Source organism: Cygnus atratus, chromosome 2 (genome assembly GCF_013377495.2).
Source record: "Cygnus atratus isolate AKBS03 ecotype Queensland, Australia chromosome 2, CAtr_DNAZoo_HiC_assembly, whole genome shotgun sequence".
In the NCBI taxonomy this organism is placed as follows: domain Eukaryota; kingdom Metazoa; phylum Chordata; class Aves; order Anseriformes; family Anatidae; genus Cygnus; species Cygnus atratus.
In genome coordinates, this window is record NC_066363.1 from 138,700,695 (window position 1) to 138,720,384 (window position 19,690).

The 19,690-nt window shown below is 40.0% G+C and overlaps 1 protein-coding gene across 3 annotated transcripts; it reads right to left on the minus strand.

The window, feature by feature from the left end:
• Positions 1–472: 472 nt before the first annotated feature.
• ANKRD46 (ankyrin repeat domain 46) lies at positions 473–19,536 on the minus strand. Of its 3 annotated transcripts, none has more exons than XM_035546392.2 (5): positions 19,429–19,525; positions 18,610–18,720; positions 8,065–8,407; positions 6,626–6,784; positions 473–2,525 (listed from the first exon to the last, which is right to left on the minus strand). In XM_035546392.2, the coding sequence occupies exons 3-5, from the start codon at positions 8,373–8,375 to the stop codon at positions 2,309–2,311; spliced, it is 687 nt and encodes a 228-aa protein (XP_035402285.1). In that variant the 5' UTR covers positions 8,376–8,407; positions 18,610–18,720; positions 19,429–19,525; the 3' UTR covers positions 473–2,308. The 3 variants fall into 3 exon arrangements, with proteins under 3 accessions (XP_035402285.1, XP_035402283.1, XP_035402284.1); XM_035546390.2 differs by lacking the exon at positions 18,610–18,720 and adding an exon at positions 16,878–17,147 and having other exon boundaries at positions 19,429–19,451; XM_035546391.2 differs by lacking the exon at positions 18,610–18,720 and having other exon boundaries at positions 19,429–19,536.
• Between the last annotated feature and the right edge of the window lie 154 nt (positions 19,537–19,690).

Sequence of the window (19,690 nt, forward strand, 5' to 3'; positions counted from 1 at the left end):
TTTAGAATCAACCTTTGAAAAGGAAGTTGTTAATGTTATAGACATATTAAAAGGTATGGCTGTCCTTTTTTCCATAACAGAGGTATATACAGAGGTATATTCTTTTTTAGTCAGATGTTTATCACATTGGTATTTCAGAGAGTAGCAGTCATTACAATCAAGATTGCTTTTCTTGGTTTTATTTTGCACCCTCCCTCATAGGTAGTCTTAAATCTCAAGGGGCCTTTAGATGATACGTTCAATACCTGAAATCTGAGATAAGAGAGAGACAGAGCAGTGCGAAAACAACAGTGAAAATAAAGCAGGCAAATCTAAAGAAACTGTGCTCTAAAACCTCATTTAGGTCAATAGTGTGCTTCCATTTCTCTGGGGCAGAACCTCCCTCCTTTTGAAATGCTTATTATCAATGCAAACCATCATATAATCCTCAGTAAAATAGGATTACAATGTAATGTAATGATAAACCCAAACATATTTACTACATATATTTATTTCTGGCATTCACCCATACTGAGAATACAATTACAAATTATGCAGACAATACATATTGAAAGACAGCAATTATTCAGGATACAGAGTATCATAAACAGAAATGTACTTATCCAGAAAAGTAAATGTATTTTAGGCATGAGTTTATATTTCTCTGTTCACAAGCATATGTACAGTAATTGAAATATTCAGAAGAAGAGTATGCTCTGTTTTGTTGTTATTTTAAGAGGCTTTCCAGCTGCTAGGGAAGTATTTTTCATTAACGTCTAGCTTAAGAAATGAGATGCAGAATTATTCAGATGCAATTTAGAATGGGGCCCACGTTAGTGAAGCCCCTGTCACACACCAACGCAAAGACGACAATCCTCTTCAGTCAAACCCATACACAAGAAAGAAAAATGTACATGGTAGCAGAACAGAGAGATGTAATTAATTCTAGCAAAACTTGTTGCAATTTATAATTTTGTAAATGTTCGATACTATTTAGCAACAACTTTGGAGTTGTTAGGTAAAAAAAAAAAAAAAAAATCATTAGTTTTGCAGAATTCAAATTTTGGAGGATTTTCAAAGCAATGGCAACTAAGGGAGTTAGATATCTGATCAGCCTGGAAGGAGAGAATCTGCTTTCTTTGAAAAACCTACAACTACTGTGTATTATCATCCATCCTAGCCTTCATAAAAGAGTGTTTAACTGATACATGTCCCTAAGTTAAATAAAGGATTTCACAGCTTAAGTACAGAATGGGATAGGATCTCATTTCATACAATATTCCTAAATATTAACGTTTTAAATATTTTTATTCTGCATACTCAGAAAATACTTTGTAAATGTGTAAGTGATGTCTGAAAACAATTGAAATAGAAAGTAATTCTAGAAAGGAATTCTAGTCAATCAAGCCCTTTCCACAAATGTGAAAATGATAGAATCGCACGGTTCAATGTGGTCCTTGTGGAGGAAAAAGAGTTATCCTTCATGACATATTTCACAAAGACAACGGTCTTACAGAATTGGTATATACAGAGCAGAACACCTACATCACTTTTTATCCACCCTTACAAATAAAGGTTTGCTTAGTAATATTCCAGCAAAAAGGCAAAATTTTCACCCTAGAGGCTGAAACAATTTTACTTCCAAAGCACTACAACCAGCTTTGTTCTACAAAAATTACTCCAGACAGATATTAACAACATCAATTTAATCTGGGGAAGAAACACTAGGCTAACCTAATAAATAAAGGAGTGATCTATACATTAAAGATGTAGTAAGATTTGAACTATTCCTCATTCTTTTTATAAACGAGCAGATATGAAACTAGGGGGAGGCACTAAAACAACTACGAACATAGAGCTTATTACTGTCTATGTATCAGAATGCATTGTTATTTTATTCCAATTTCTAGGGGACCTTTAAGAGAGTATTTTTCTTTCAACTGAAGCACACAAAATTATGCAAGAAGAGATTTACCTCTCTTCATATGGATTACAAATCAAACTTGGTTCTGTGCTAGGTTACATTTTTCATGCTCAAGAATTTAATGTGCCTTATGAAAGACCTTTCTAATCATAGTATTTTATCAACAGAGAGGATTACCTTTACATCTTGCTTGCAAGTTGAGATAAGTCAGAGGTAGGTTAGGAATGCTTTAGAATTTAGTGTTTTACTTGAAATGAATTAATTCCTCTTTCAACGGGGTTAATGCTAAGTATAAAAGGAAAACAGTATGCACAGCTGCCACTGCCTGCACCAAGAGAAAAATTCCAAGATGTTCAAAATAAGACGACAACAGGGAAAAGAGCAGTGCGCTTCTTTTCATTTGCTTCAGTGCACCAGTTCAGGCTGATTTTCTACAAAAGGAAGCACCCCACTAACGTAGTATGCTATTCCAAGAGACAGCAGAGCAATGACAATGATCAGGAGCAGCACTCTCCAGAAGCCCAGGTCTTCCACAAACTCTTGCCATGTCGTGCGGAAACTGGAAAGAACTCCTTCCCCTTGCTGTAGGTTTGGATTAAGGAGGGAATGGCTTTCCATTGCACTACAAAGGATTAAAGTTAAAAATACATCAGAGCAAAAGAATTCACCTTTAAGTATGACAGTAATCCTACTCAGAGCAACTGAAACACTCTAAATTAAAAACTAAACCCACCTGCAGATTTACAGCATTGCCTCGGCTAAATCAAGACAAAGCAGATCAGGAAAAGACTCCTATCTCTAAACTGAAGTTAATTGAAAGGATGTTTTATTAACTGGTGTTAGGAGAGAGGTACTTGTATCTGTACGACTGCTCTGAGCGCACAGGCTTGCCACCTAGGAGCCTTCAGAAGTCAGTCAGCATAACACCTGCTCAGCACGGCTTTGTGAAATTTAATGGGGCATAAGGCAAAACCTCAAGGGGCACAGCTCTCGTTAATAAAAACAAATTACAATTTAAAAGTAAAGTCTGCTGAACAAAATGGAAACTACGACTGGTATAATTTAGATTCTGAACTACGTGGAGATCTTTATTACTCTCCTGCATTTCTCTGTTAGAGGCCTCTTCTCTAGCTTAAAAATACAGAAAACAATCCAGTTACATAAAAAATCAGAAACTTTCTGATTGTTGAGCTAAACTAGTGTTGCTGTAGTTTTTTTGCCACATGGCACTCAGCAGCTGCTCTGCTGCCTTAACATTCCACTCTCAATCCTTCAGGCCCCTTAAATCATCAGACTATAAATTAGGGACTGAAACTCTCACTTTCAAGTGAGAAAAATCAGAATGATAGATTGACCATGAATCATCATTAGAAAAAAATGCAAGTTGCCTCAAATACCGCTTGGCTCCTTGTATCCTCCTCTCCATTTTGCCGGTTTCACGACGGGTTTATAATAGGAAACTATTTCTCTGTTGGTGTATGAGAAACCTCAGTATGAACAGGAAAATGTTCTCATCACTTGATTTCAGTTATGTAGATTTTTAGCCATCTGCACAGCCCTACTACTTCTCGCTTGAGCGAGACTGCACACACAAGTGTTTACAGGACCATGCTCTGACAAGCACACAAAGGAAATGGTGAAACTGCCTGCGTACCCGCTGATGTCAAAGCAGAAGGTAAGCAGAAAAGAAAAACATTTTCCCCCCCTTTTAACTGATTTCAGTTACCATATTCCTAGCTATCTCCTACAGCAATATTAAAAGAAAACATTACAGGGAGAACAAAATTAGTTTTGCAAAACAAAACTAATTGCATAAATGCTGTTGGTTTTGGTGACAATAATTGACAAATGAGTGTTAGAAAAAGGTCTCAGTTATGAATCTCTCTTCTAAGCTTACACTGCAGAAAAATTTCATGCTATGTCTTTTTTCTTAGGAAGTACAGCCATAGATGAATAATTAGCCTGAACTCCCATAGCTTAGTGAAGTATTGCAGCATCATGGGCAGAAAATTTCAGAAATTGCCTATTAAACAGCTTGCCTTTTTTGCTTTTAAAATATTTACTTTGCTGTAAAGCTATTTTAGCTTGTCCATAGCTGCAGGATTTAGTCATCTTCCTTGCACATTATGATTTCCCAAGCAAAACAAAGGCTTCAACAGAAGACAGCCACTGGTGAAAACAGCACTACTCACTCATTAAGTACTAACTAGTTAATACGTAACCACAGAAAGGTTAAATAAAGGTGCAAATGTGATTTAAGTGAAAAGGTCACATGCTTGCTCATTAAATAGAAAAGAGTAGAGAGAAAACACTTTGGTATTTTATATAGCAACCCAATTAAAGGCAATGGTATTCAAGACATTTTTCCTTATGACGAATTACATCTCCTTTAGAAACGGTAACGCAGCAATGCATCCTACAGAAGAGTTTGTGCCACGCAGTGCAGGTGGATGTTCCTGTTCCCAACATAACGTGGAAGTTCACCTTTGGCTGCACCTGTGGGCACAGCCACGGGCACGCTGGGTTGTGCAGAGGGACAGGTCACCTGTGCTGGGCCACAGGGGGAGAGCTCTGCCTCCTGGCAGAGAAAAGAAATTTCATTTGAGAACCTACCTTGGGGCTCTGCTTCCAGATCTGCAGCAACCGTATGAGATAAGAAGCAGACACCTTAAATCAGACACTGTTCTTCAAAAGTGAAGCTCATGGTTTTCAGAAAGAGTAACTGTTATTTTCCATGGGTTCATATATAATGCAAAGCTTGGGGAGGGAGGACAAAAGTCATTCATCTTAACAAAATTTAGCTAAAACGTGGAAAAAAAAATACAAAGAGGGAGGAGTGAAACTGTGGAGGTCTGAAAAGGCAACTGCTACAAAGGCATTATTTATTTACAGAGCAAACAGCACACAAACTCACTTGCTTTTGCTGCTGTAGGCATCTGTTATTTGTTATTCTAAATATATTATATTTCAGACATTTTAAACATGTTCACAAACAAGCTGGGTAGTGCACTGTTTATATGTCTGTGCCTCTCCCCAAGGAGAATTGCTGACTTCCTTGCCAAGCTAAACAATGTAACATTTATGAAGGTCAAATAACAGAAAGGAAGCTACGTTCATTAAAGGGACACCATCGAATCAAAAAGTGTAATTTTAATGTGGCTGAGCCTTGGTCCATGCGTATTTGTGTGGCACTCCGTGTGACAAACGGCTTTCAGTAACATTTAGGAAGTTAGGAAGAATCTGCAGAACATCCAATACTTTGCACCAACGTCATTTTGACATTATTAAATTTTGTATTTCAGGGCTTAAAGCAGTCTCTCTGACGAGTGGGGCGACCTGATGAGTGGGAAAGAACTTCCACTCTGCTCTCAGCGAGTATTCTGCATGACTTCCGTAATTTTGTTGGTTTCATCTTTTCTGTTTGCTCCACTCAGATAACAACTCCGTCCAGATAGCTTTATTTTCCCCTACAGTGAAGGCTACGCACGTTTTGACGCAAATGGAACAAAACTGACAGGACAGAACTCCCTGTCTTTTCTGATATAAAATCCCAGCAGTTGTAATTCATCACCATTACTAGACAATATTAAAAACCATAAATTTAAATAAATTCAGTACGAGAGCAAGTATTCAAAGCAATGTTGCTATCCTGTTTCAAATATATGAAAAAAAAAGCAGTACTGGAAAGTACTGCTGCATGTTTAATCTCAGTCCCATGTTCTGTCATGTTCACCGGCAATTCAAGGGTTTCTGTGAGAGAATCAGTCTCCTTTGAAACTTGCAAGGCACCCTGTCTCATCCAAATCACAGGAAGGTTTGGGTCGGAAGGGACCTTAAAGCCCACCCAGTTCCACCCCCCTGCCATGGGCAGGGACACCTCCCACCAGACCAGGTTGCCCAAAGCCCCATCCAGCCTGGCCTTGAGCACCTCCAGGGATGGGGCATCCACAGCTTCTCTGGGCAGCCTGTGCCAGGGCCTCACCGTCTGCTGAGTGAGGAATTCCTCCTAACATCTAATCTAAATCTCCCCTCTTTTAGTTTAAAACCCTTCCCCCTTGTCCTATCACTATCTACTTGAGTAAAAAGTCTTTCTCCATCTTTTAAAAAAGCCCCCTTTTAAGTACTGAAAGGCCACACGGAGGTCTCCCTGGAGCCTCCTCTCACTTCTTAGTATCACTAAGATGTTACGTTCTGTGCCAGTATCATTTGTCAAAATTTTAAATTAGCCCAGTTCCACAAACAGACCTTTAGGAATCCATTAGTAACTTCCCTTAAATCCCTTCCCTTAAATCCCTTAATCCATTAGTAACTTCCCTTAAAAAAAAAACTTTCCCTGAAACTGTTAACAGTTTAACAGTTAACATTTCTCACTTCATCCCATTTTCCCTTTGGGTTCATGATAAATGGTAGAATATATATATTTTTTGTGTCTGTAACAGAAAATGAGTTATTTTTTAAAAAAAATCACCATAAAATGAGAATTTCAATTAGAAAAAGTCCTTTACTTCCCCTTACATTTGACCTATCTAAAGAGATTTTTCCACTTTCTAAGATCTAATTTCGATTTGGTCTGATAATACCAGGTCAAATTTGGTATTACCTGCTCTGAGGAACAAACGAGCAAGCCGAATCATAAAAATCTAAGAGCAATAAGCACATTAGTAAAGATATATCATACACATACATCATTTCCCCCAATAATGCTTTTTGTTTTGTAAATACCTTTCACTTTCAGCAGTCTGCATCGTTTCCAGCTTTGAGTGAGCTCCTCTGTTGAATCCCTTCACCTCTTGCTCCTCTAAAGATTCCAGCAGCCTAATCACATCTTTATTTACACCCCTTCGTTTTGCAAGAACAAGCGGTGTTGCACCTTGGTGATTGCTAAAGTAATGCCACAAATGGGCACGAGAAGAAAAGAAAATCTTAAAACAGGAATTTTGTAACAAGACAACATAACACACAGTGTAAAATTTACTACCCAGAACTATTTTCCGTCATTCCCGTCTATAAAAGTTATACCATAATTGACTGTAGAAGAATATCAGTATATTTAGGTTTGAAATAGCACAACTCCTTTTCCTCCAAATAAAATCAAAATTCCTAGTACTCTAATTTGATTGGAATCTCTGGGTATTGTAACAAAAAGCGTAGATTTATGGCAATGTTGGAGATTAAGCTTGATTTCAAGAAGGAATTGTGCAATCTGTTTCTTCATAGCTCCTTTTTCCATGTGGGTATGAGGACACGAGGCAAAAATGAAATAAAATACAGATGGTCCCTCTGCTACTTTTAAATACTGACTGGGACCAGAGCTGCATTCAGACTACGGATTTTCACCAGAGTTGCTCGAAGCAAGAAAAAAAAAACACAGCCCATGAAGAATCTGGTCTGCCAATGACTAGTTTTGCTGACTTGAAAGCATTAACGAGGGACAAGTGAGAAGGGAACAGATAAAAAAACCTCAAAAGTTCTGAAGTTTCAAAAACTTTTTTGCATGCACTGTAAATATGCAGAAAGTTCCACAAACAAAATAATTCAGTTAGAGCAGTGAAACAGCTAGCTGTTTTGTAGCTTGAGAGCTTGCATCTGAGCACAGGCATCTGACAGCTGCTGGAAGCCAGAAGGAAAGAAAATACAATATTTAAAAGAACAATATTTGAAAGAAAGGTTGAGTCACACATTTTGAGGGAGGGGGAAACCACTGAAAGGAAGCATTGTCACCGAAGGGGTATGGGAATGAACTGGTACACATCTACTGTATTTTCTTTGTCTTATACAGTGCAACAGTTTAAACAATAGAACTGCGGTGGAGAAAATTCTTTTCAAGCAGTCAATGTGATTTTCTTCTTTGGTGCCAACCACCCACACCTGGCTGTCTGGCCAAACCAGGATAGCAATGTCATCACTGAGTCAGAATTAGACGCAGCAGCCCACACCAGCAGCTGCTATTTTTATTTGCTTTGCTTGCTGCACTTGGCCAGCAGAAGTGGCCTCTCATTGTTTTCCTGCCTTTTTGTGTTTTTATTAAGAGATATCTTAAAAAATTGAATTGCACTACATATAGTATCGCAGCAACAGCAGTTTTGTACACAATGCTTTGGAAACTGAACACATATAATATATATGCTGTTAAAAAAAAAAAAAAGAGAAAAGCAACTTACCAAATATCAATTTTAAGTCCGTTAGAAACTAGGAACTGGATGGTATCCACATGCCCACACAGGTGAAGGGCTGTGTTACCTTGGTAATCAGTGGCTAGTAGGTCAGCACCGAATTTGTGCAAGAGTTGACAGATGTCTACATTTCCTCTGGCTGCAGCAAGGTGCAGGCCAGTTCGGCCCCGGCTGTCACGAATATTTGGGTCAAACCCACTCTCCAGCAGGCGTTTGGAATAGTTAAAATCTCCATCAATGCAAGCCTGCAGCAGTGGCACGTTTGTCTGGGAAGAGTCGTTGACGAAAACGTAGGACATTGTTCTGATTCTCTCTGGAGCAGATGACAAACCTGCAAGAACAGGCGGGAAAAGTGTCGGTGAAGCCAGGCAAATAAATACAAAGCACACATTTGGAAGATTTCTCAGGTAAGTGAGTAACTTTCACCTAGGAAGAGATCACAAGTAGTAGAATCGATATTGAAATATAAAACACCGTAGATCAGAACTGAGAGAAGGCAGACGAACCACCTTTCATAGACTGGGAGACTACAAACAATTCAATTAGCAGATATAGCGACACTAATTGCAATTGTTACTAGCTATAAACAAAGCTCCTCCAGTGGAACTTCCACCATCTGAACCTGAGCTTTGATACACAGTACAACCAGCTGCTGGAAACGCTTGGCAAAATGAATACTAATTCCTTTATTCTGCAAGAATATTTGTCAACTCTTTGCAGAGCATTATTTTTATAGAGCCATAGATACTCTTGTTTGGTCAGTAGGTTTTGTAGGTAACAGGGACCAAGGACAACTGACTACAATATGTGAAACTGTCCACCAGAAAATGGAAACTGAAAATGAGTACAAGGAGGACAATGACAAAGCCAAGCGGAGCTATCGTGCGCTCAGCTGGAACCCCACCATGGAGAAGCACAGATGCAGTTTCTCTGGATTAATATTACATAAAAGATTAATTCCTTTTCTGTATCAGGAAGATGAATGTCATTTCAGAATGGATTTATTGACATTTTATGAAACATGACTTACGTTTTGCAGAAGAGTATTTTAAGGATGATTCAAATAATGAGGGTATGATGACACTGTGGATTTATGGGACACAGAAAAGATGACTTGAAAACAATAAGGAAAAGAAAAAGGAATGACTGTGCAAGAGGATGGTAACATTGTGCACGAGGCAACAGTAAGAGAAATGAAAACATCTAGGAGGCTGGACAGCAAAGCTTCACATTGCCTCTAAGGAGAGGGGAAAAAATAATATAAACTAGTGAAAATCCTTGGAAGAAATCTCCATACAGCCACCACACAGTTCAAGAGACAGGAAGGAAAAGCAATTTTACTAGATAACCTTTGAATTGAAAATGAAATTTCACATGAAATACGATCTCCCACTTGACCAAGGCTGGCATTTTGGGTTAAGGGTGCAGCAGTGTGCTGACTAACTATATGAGCCTCTTCTAAGGCCGCTATATGAAGATTTACATTTTCTCATCTATATAAGGTCTCCTTCCACACCAGCGCACTCATTCAGCTACGAGAACGGAAACATGGCCAGTAGCCAAAGAATTCGATTTAAAACCTCTCTTTTATTTTCTTTTAAAGTTTATAAAGTCTGTATTTTACAGCTCTTCCCCCTTGTTTTAGATCAAATTCAAGATCAGAGCACCTACAGGAGTCATTTCACGTTTATACAACTGGTCTGATTAACAGTTTTGGGGCTGGCAGGGTTAATAATTTATATTTAAACTTTAATAGCTTGTATTTCCTATCTGGACAAACTCTGCTACATGTATCAACACTGCTTAGCTTCCCTGTGCAGGAATGCACAACTTTTTTTTTTCTATCTTGGACACAGAAGAGATGGGAATTAACTTCCATGTCCTGGTATCTGTATAAGGAATGATTTTAGACAGAGTCCATTCCCCTGTGCTGTAAGTTTTTGAGCATGTGATGGTATATCACTGGCCCAAGCACCCTTTCCCACGATCATCTCCAATAGCAAAAGTTCACTGACACGGCACAAAACATTTCATGCAAGCCTAGTGTTATTTCGGACACACAGATTTCTTACAATCCTACACAGAAAGATGGGACAACATACCTGTATTTTCAACGAGTATATTATAAAACCTTGGCTGTTGCAAAGCTAGGATTCCCAGTTGACAGCAGTTTCAATTTTCTCACCCACTTTCTACCCAAATCATAAATGACATGAGAATGCTTCTTCAACTCGGATAGTCCACTCCTTGCTGAGAAAAATATCAGGCCCCACTTTTGTATGATGTGATTGACACCTTGACATTCTGCACTTAATCTTCCCTAAAGCAGCAAAACCATAAATAACTTAGAAACCTCCAACGCTCGAGCACAGTAACAGCATAAAACCTTCCTTGTACTTGATAAAAAGATCACGGCTTGCTTATGAAGTGGTATTTGAGTGCTTAATCCTGCTTAATAAAAAAAAAGGCCTAGCATAAATCAACAGCAGAATATTATCCTGGAAAAAAAGCATGCTATTTGAGAAACTTGATGGCATGCTCTGTTAAATGTAAACTTATGTTTATGTTTTCGTACCAGATGTGTGGGCCTGGTAAAGCCTGGCAGAATTTCCTGTCACTTCTCATACAACGCTGACGAAACATCAGCTAATAGCAGCAGAACAAACCTCCACCACGTTGTCTTCTCGGGAGAGGAAGCACGAAGACTAACAGGTATCATGAAGTATAACTGCAAACATTTCCGATTCAGAATTTATCATCACTGAAATGTTCTAGAATTCATCACCGAAGTGCAGGAGCCTAAAGGAAAACCTCAGTAATTTACTGTAAGAAAGAATTATAAAACAACAACAACAACAAATCCCTCCTTCTTAATGCTTGAAGACTGCGGACTAAAACGCATTCACAAGAAATCGGTACCATCTGGGTTGATTTAGCTTTGTGATTAAAAAAGGTTTTTGTACAAACACGATTCTATTTTACACATGGCTACCTAATATATGCCAGATATGAGCTGCACACGAAGATGAACCATCTTTAAAACGCCAGTCCCCAAATAACGTATTCCTGCCTCAAATGTAATCCGATTTTGCAAAATTTCCTAACAAGACTCAGAAAAACATTTACAACAGTCGACCTAATTAGAAATTTCTGAATAAGCAAACTGATTACATTTAAATTCCCAATACGTATAAAAACGTTATTATTGCAATGAATATCCAATTAAGTGTATTTAGAAAAAAATAATCCAAGGCATCCCATCCATTCTCTTTTCATTGCTTCTGAAGGTGAGGCAGAAACAAGTCTGTATCGCCCCAGAAGCTGGTACACCTCCCATTAAGCACTAATGTCACAAAGGGCCTCACATTACTCGGTAACGAGACACTAAAGCATTGCAAAATGAGCGTCCTGAATAGCCCTACAAATTACTACTGCTGGAGTTAAATTAATTTGGTTCAATAAAGGACTGCTCCTAAAAACGCAGCGCTATCTTCTGAACACGTATCTTTTACATTGCGCTCTTAGAGAAAGAAAAAAGTTTCACTGTTAATAACTTGTCACTGTGACAGCAAATTAGCTTTGAGAAAAAAGTAAATTCAAGTATGTTCTCCCAAGCAAGACGAATTCCTGCTACGAAAGCGTAATATAAGAATACATCTTCCCTTAATTTACCCAACATGGATATTGAGCACAGTATAATTTTGTTAATAATTTTAGACATTTTGCAGTAAGCCTCTTCTTCAATGATACGTGCAGTTCAGTACAGGCTGAGAAAATCAAACTGTCCTGTTCTCAAAAGGAATGCTTGTATTAAGTGATTATGTGATAATAATCCACTTTTATCTATTAAAAGTCAGCTGTCTACCATGTAGAGCTGTAATACACACATTGTCTAACATGCTCAAACCTGTGGAAGCCAAAGCCAGGAGTCATCTTGAAGAATTCCAAACCTAGAGCTAGATGCAAGTTTTGTTACTGCTTAAACTGCCCCTAAATTTGCACTAACCGTGGATGGTTTTATTTTACAGTGAATGCACGGTTTTGTCTCTGCCTTCTCACTAAGTTCAACAGTTACCAGAGAGCTCCTGAAAAAGGAGCCAGATTGCTGATGAGACAGATTCACTAACGGGACCAGAGTCTCTCCACCACAAAAATATTAATGGCCTTGATGAGCTGCAGCTCATCACGCAGTCACTGCTCCATGATTTACCAGCTCTGCAAAATGCCAGAATTTCCAAGAACATTCAGCAAAACTGACTGATCCAGTTTTCGGATCGATGGCACGCCATCAGATCACCCAACAGTCGAGACTTCCCAATATTGAGAGACACGTTCACATCCAGAACCCAAACGTCAGTAAGGTTACCTCCAGAGGGACTGCCACTAACAATAAATGGAAACTTAAAACAAAATCAGGGACCAAACCCACCTCCCCCCCCCCCCCCGCCTCAGCTAAACACAGCACGCAACCTGCATTGCCAGCTCCCCGATGGCAGACAGCTTCCTCTTTTTGTAATAGATTTTTAGAGTACTCCAGTGGCAGTGGCTCGCTGGGACCTTCCTCTCGTTTTTGCATGAATGAGAAAGGGCCCAGCTTGAGTGCTTTGCTTCAGCTGTAAGCCCATACTCTCTGAAGGCAAAGTTTCCGCTCAAACAGAACAGCAACCTTAAGAATTACACAAACATTAACTGTCTTTGGGGATACTCGGTAACATTTTTTAAAAGATGTAATTTAACAACAACAAAACCCACTACCCTGCTCGAGTATCCTCTGAACAGCTTGTGTATCCTAATGAACTGTAAGCCCAACAATCTTATTCTCTTTTCTGGGTAGGCTGAGGGAGAAAATCCTTGGTAAGCTTTCTTGCACACTTGTTTTTATACGCAAGTTAAGAGAGAAGTCACTTAACTGAATAAATATTGTATTTAGTAAAAAATCATCCGATTGATTACCATTTTTGATGTGGATAACGGTGGCCTTTCCTAAACAAGCTCCACCAACAGCTCTGTATCTTCTCCTAAAAATCTTCAGCTATTCAGTCCAAGTGGGTTAGAGTTTTATTTCTCCACTAATAGGGATCTGCTGCAAAAAGCAGAGAGCAGGTTCGGTACAGCGTTATGCCTGCCTTACACGCAGCTGTATTCTGTAGCATTTTCCCTTCTTTAGTTATTTTTTCAATAGTTCCTACACTTAAGGTATCACAGCAGGCTCTTAAGACCTACCTCTCCTTTTTATCTTTCTAGCCAGGGTACGTGGTAATGCGAGAGAACAATGGAAAAAAAATAAAAGAATTATTGCTTTTGTACAGATCAGTACATTATGGCATTAAAACCCGAGAACTTTGCTCATCATTGTACATTATGTCAACACTAAAAGCTAAAGAATAAACAGGAGCTCAAATGCCAATTCAGGGCTGTAAAATGTCTCCCTCGATAACACAGAACATTCATTGTGTATCGATGTACACGGAATAAGGGAGCGATGGGGAAGAGATCATTCTTTTCAAATACCTTTATTGACAAGCAGATTCACAAATGTCTTTTCCTTTCTGGACTCCACTGGCAATTCAATCGCATTACATGTTTCAGTGCACTTCTATCAAATGCACAGTTAAGTATTTCTGAACCTTGCTCATTTTTTATCTTCTGTGAAAGAACTACTCAGGCAGAAAGGAAGCTCACAGTAGTTAGAAACAGACGTTCTATAACTTTAATACCCCACAACCACCTCAGGTGAATCAATAAAGTAACTTCAGTATTTCCTTGATCGTTGTGGTCAGTGTGGATACACCTGCTTTTACAGGAAGTTACCGAATCCCTCACATTGGTCATAATTACCAACTTCTCCAAAAACCGTTATTCAAATCCCTTCTTTGGTTTTGCTGGGAACATGTAGGGTGCTAACATATGTCAATCAAGAATATCTTAAGTTCATCGCATTTTTTCTTTTCTTAATTCTTTTAAGCAAACTAGAGAGAATTTGTTCCACTCAGACCGAAGTTTAAATTTGTTGCAGATCTTGAAAGAGTCTTCTGGAAAAGAAGGCAGCTCTGACCGAGCAACAAGACACCGTTAACAAGGGGCTAGCTGCAAACTGCAGATGTACGTACACCATTTTTATCTAGGAGAATACTGCCACCATGTGGACTGGCAGACTCCTCTTCAACTGAAGTAAAAGGTACGATAAGATAATCCTAGACCCACGCAGACTAGTTTTTCTAGATTTTATGGCGTTTTCTAATTTCCTGAGAAGGAACAAAAGAATCACAGAAAAGTTGAGGCTGGCAGGGACCTCTGGAGTCCATCTGGTCAGCCCCCCTGCGCAGGCTGGAACACCCAGAGCTGCTTGCCCAGGACCACGTCCAGGTGGCTTCTGAAGACAGAGATGGAAGAGAAACGATGGAAGGCCTGAAAACTTGATAAAAAAAGAATTCTGAAATCCAAAGCTGTGGTTCCTGTGTCACACAGACAGCAATCTTTGTTTAAGCACTGATCCTGTATTAGTAAAATGAGGACTTCAGGATATGTCTTTGAGTTCTGAAGATAAAGTTTTTTTCCTGCATTTATGCCTGTTTAATGACAAGGAAAAAAAAAAGTCTAGTCCTTACACAGACAAACAGTAACTCTGATAATGGCAGGTTTGACAGGTTCACTAAAATGGGAAACCTCCCTCCTCCAGCAGGAATTGCCAGAAGCCACGGCTTAATCAGCTTTATTCCAGCAACAAAGCAAACTAACAATCGAGAAGCTGCCACTAAACCACTTATTATTATATAGTCTGTATTCTCTTATTTTTTTTCTTATAATGTGTATATTAGCAATATATGACCTTGACAGACGTGACCGTTGTAACGCATGCATCATCAAATCCATCTTAATGGATGGTGAACAGAGGTGGGTCATTTTAAAGACCAGAAGTCTCCTAACTTTGTACGTTATTTATATATAACAGATTATTTGACATTACTTTTCAAGTACTATATTGTGCTGCTTGTTCATTACAGCTTATAATTTTGTATCAACAACTAATGCCGGTGACAAGCCAAGTTGCTGTCAGATACGCAACTCTTGCTGCTACTGGATACAGTTATTTCTGCTCCAAATTTTCATGTTCACACAGTAAACCAAGAAACCAGTTTATCAAAGCTAAATTGTTAACTGATATATTTACTTGTTCCAATTATTCTAGATCTCCATCAATACAGTATGATTTTTTACTATGTACTTTCTGAGATGGGGGACAGAGGTGGGGGAACTGCACACAGTTTTGAGGTGAACCACAGATTATCACAATCACATGAAAAGATTTTCGGTTTTGTTCTTTACGTGTTTTCCAATAATAGTTACTATTTGATTTCCCTTTCTGACTGCATTATCTATGGGTACATTTTTATGGAACCATTTATCATAACTACAAAATATTGCTCATTACTGAAAGCCCACGATTTCATTCATAGAGGGCTCAGGAATCTTTTTACCCTATTTGAATCGCTTTACATACCTGCACTGAATTTCCTATGCTATGATATTGTCTACTTAGTCGGTTTTACAGCGTCCATCTACAGTTTTTCACAGTCGACCTTATCTTTACTGCTCCTGTTATCAGCAAACACTACCACCTTGTTGCTCACTGCCTTTTCTAGGCTGTTCGGGTATATACTAACCGTTCAGAACCCAGAATGTAATCCTGTAGAACTAAAACTCTTCCACTGAAAAGACTGGTCCTAAGTTCATAAAAATGCCCACCCAAATCCAGCCCACCCAGCACTCTGCTTTCAACAGCGGCAACCAGAGAAGCCTCTTGGGGAGAGGCTTCTCCAAGAAGCTTTTTCTTGAGTGGCAGCTGCCACTTCGGTCATGAGTTCAGCACCATGTAAACACAGTTCAGATTACTCTACTCAAGACATCACCTTACCTTTATGCACACTGAAGCTCACGTGTCCCCCTTCTGCCCCCTTCCTTGGTTTGGGGATTTATTTTTGCCTCTCTTTAATTTTTCAACCCAACTATTTCTGCATATAAGAGACCCTTTTTGTGCTCTAAGTGACTACTATCCTTAAAAGTTTCTGATAAAATTTTTTGAATGCTTCCTGAAAATCCCAGTAACATATAAAGCCTATCACCTGCATCTACAATGCTACTGAGTACTCCTTGGCGGAAGCTGACTAGCCATAAACAGATCAAACTTCTAAAAACGTGTCCACACTCAGGCAAAACCATCCCCTAACAAATGAAGACACAGCAAGGACAGGTATACACCTCTCTCTGCACTTCTCTGGTGAAGAAGAAAGGCAAGCATTCTAGACCATCCCTGGGAAAACAATAAACCAGAAGTCTTTCCTGAAACCTGCAGCTGCCCTTTCTCTATCCCCACCCATTACGCCGATCTGATGCTGTAAGGTCTTGAGCACACTGGGGAATATACCATCAATGCACATTAAAAGATTTACTCCTTTATAAAATTCTAGTGATGTAGCTGTGTTAACCAGATGTGAGAAATTTGTCGAGTGGCAAAGCTGGTGTTTCTACAGCTCTGTTCCACTTAAGATTCTGGTTTTAATTATACAGCTACACTACTTTCCCAAGTGGCATTTCTGTCTTTTACTCCGTTGATAATATTTCAAATGACTAAGCCCTACAGTACACACATGGCTTCTATGAGGTGCTGCATGAGATCAGAGTAAAACTTGTTCCCCACCTACTTAGAAAACATTACCTTTAAATGGTAAAGCAAATGAAAACCAACCTGAACTTTTCAGTATTCCACATACTTAGTATCGTTGTTAAACAGTAAAGCAAACCTGAGCATTCAGTATTTGTGACATCTGACATAGGTGCACCAACAACTGCAGTTTGGTGTAACAGGCACGTGCACCCACGGCAAGCTTGTCAGCTGGTCATCTACACTGATGGCACGCTATGGACGGTCTCCACACAAAGCTGACTGCATCAGGGATCCTGTATTTCACAAAACGTGTATAGACAAACACCCTCTGAAATGCTTTATGTCCACGTTAACTGACATCTGGAAGCGGAGCACAAGTGAGACCACGGGGGAGATGACCAACAGGCTGATGGGAAGAAAAGAGAAAACAGCCCTCAAAATTCCAACATACCCAAATCCTTGGAACAGACGCTAGTATTTCACTCTGTGAATAACTAGGTACCACAGCTCCTTGGCTGCAGATGAGGACTTCAGGGACACATGTATTCAGCAATTAACCGCACCAGATTAGACACTGGAGCAGGTGGATATGGAACTTAAGGCATCACTTGGAATCCCTCTCTCTTGCTGATGAGGCAACTCTAAATGTAGGATACCAAAACCTGCTGAGAGAAAATCTATTACTAAGTGCAGATCAAAACTGATTTTTGGAGTCCCCTCTTGCAGAGGCAAACTAGTGCTCCTCGGGAAGGAAGAAAGTAGATGCAGATACCATGCTTCAGGCTTTGACTCATCTCAGCTTACTCTCCAATACCATCTTCAGAACTCAAAAAGAGAGCAATTAGCCTGTGTCACTTTCTGACTGTCACCAATTCTACTAGACAGAGTGTAAACATTAGTAGAAATATTTCTTCTAAAAACCACACTTAACAAGTTCTTGTTAATAAACTATTTTACAAACAAAACAAAGATGAAAAACAGACCTAATGTCTACAGAGAATACTAAGCTTAGTCCCCTCCTACAGCAAGCAAAACCAATTACTTTTACAAACCAGTCACTTTCCAGCTAAAATATTTGTTGGGTTCTTGCTCCTCCTTGATCTTTGGGAAGGATGCTCCTGAACATCAGTGCTCCAATGGCTAGAAATGTTCACGTTATTCATCTTAAAATCTAATTAAATTATTCATGTATCAACACCATTCTTAAGCTCAATCTATTCCCTTTACCGTGTTTACCTTGATGTTTCAATAGAAAGCAAAAAAGGCCTCTGTTCTGCAAAGATAAAGAGGCCAAATATTTCTTTCATTATAAACTCTTCATTTTCCTACCTGTCCTAGGCTTATCTTCACCTGTTCCACTTCACCTGTTCATATGAAAACATTTAATGTTGTATGAAGCATTCCTAGCATTTTGTTCACAGATAATAGTAACTTCTTTTTCCAGTTCAACACAGGTCTGCATTCGTTTTTTTTCCTGCAATCACATATTTTGAAACTACCCAATACATATTTTGGATTTGCGTTGCTTTAAAATAATAATTTTTCTGTAAATTGTGTGCTTATGAGTTTGCAACTGCAAAACCTTGTCCTTTAAATTACTGCATTTTATTTTAGTATTAGACTTCTTTCATTCTGTAGTTCCTAGGATCATCCAAGTTTTCCTACGTACTACTGTTACCCTCTTCTATATTGCCAGTGCCTCCCAACTCATTAATCACTACCAAATTTAAACAGTAAGTTTTAATTGTTACATCAACATCTTTATTAAGTATTTAATAAGACTGGTCTCAAGATGGATCTTCAAATAACTACTTTTATAATCTCCTTTTATACCCAGACTCAATGGTTTTCTTCTCAATGTTACTCACCACAATCTGTCTCTAGTTACTTCCCCATCCACTTTTTAATTCTGGTGTTATCCCTATCTTTTCAGGGCAATAACAATTTCCTGTGCAGCAGCTGATCAAAAACTTTACTGTCTAGAAAAAAAAAAAAAAGAGAACTACTTAATTTCCCTTAAAAACAATAATTCATCGAAGACAACCTGAGGCTAGCTAACAAAAAACACTTCTGGCAGATATATGTTACCTTTTGATTTCATTTATCATAGGATCATTTAAGGTTGGAAAAGATCACCTGGCCCAACCATCCCCCTACCACCAATGTCACCCACTAAACCGTGTCCCTAAGCACCACGTCCAACCTTTCCTTGAACACCCCCAGGGACGGTGACTCCACCACCTCCCTGGGCAACCCGTCCCAGTGCCTGACTGCTCTTTCTGAGAAGAAATGTCTCCTCATTTCCAACCTGAACCTCCCCTGGCGCACCTTGAGGCCATTCCCTCTAGTCCTATCACTAGTTATCTGTGAGAAGAGGCCGACCCCCAGCTCCCCACACCTTCCTTTCAGGTACCTGCAGAGAGCAATGAGGTCTCCCCTGAGCCTCCTCTTCCCCAGACTGCACAACCCCAGCTCCCTCAGCCGCCCCTCACAGCCCCTGTGCTCCAGCCCCTCCATTCCCTTGGCACCCGCCTCCCACCGAGGGTCCCCTCCTCACCGCCCGGTGCCCACCTCGGCGGATCCCGCCCCGGACAGACCGACGGACACCGCTCGTCCCCCGCCAGCCCGACCGACGGACGCGGCCCCCCTCCCCCCCAAGGCCCCGCCGCAGCCGCCTCACCACCTACCTGCCGCCGGCCGCTCCTCGGCACGCAGCGGGGGCGGCGGAGGGGACGCGGGCGGCCCCTGCCGGGCGGAGGCCGCCGCCGGGGTGCAGCGGGAAATGGCGGCCGTGACGGGGTGGCCGGGCTCTGCCCCGCCGGAGGGTGCCGCCAGGGGGACGGGGACTACCCTGAAACGAGGCTGAGAGGGGCAGGAGGGAGGAGGGACGGTGCCGGGGGTCTTCTCCTCAGTGAGCTCTTCACTGAGCTCCTGTCAAGAACGGGCTTA

What these genes read in the sequence shown, in the direction of transcription:
- ANKRD46 (XM_035546390.2), bottom strand. Translation starts at nt 16,908, where the DNA reads ATGTCAGATGTCACAAATACTGAATGCTCAG. An exon ending in CACAAATACTGAATGCTCAG is followed by an intron (nt 8,408 to 16,877) that starts GTTTGCTTTACT and finishes CTGTTCTTGCAG; the next exon opens with GTTTGTCATCTGCTCCAGAG. An exon ending in GGACTTAAAATTGATATTTG is followed by an intron (nt 6,785 to 8,064) that starts GTAAGTTGCTTT and finishes GCATTACTTTAG; the next exon opens with CAATCACCAAGGTGCAACAC.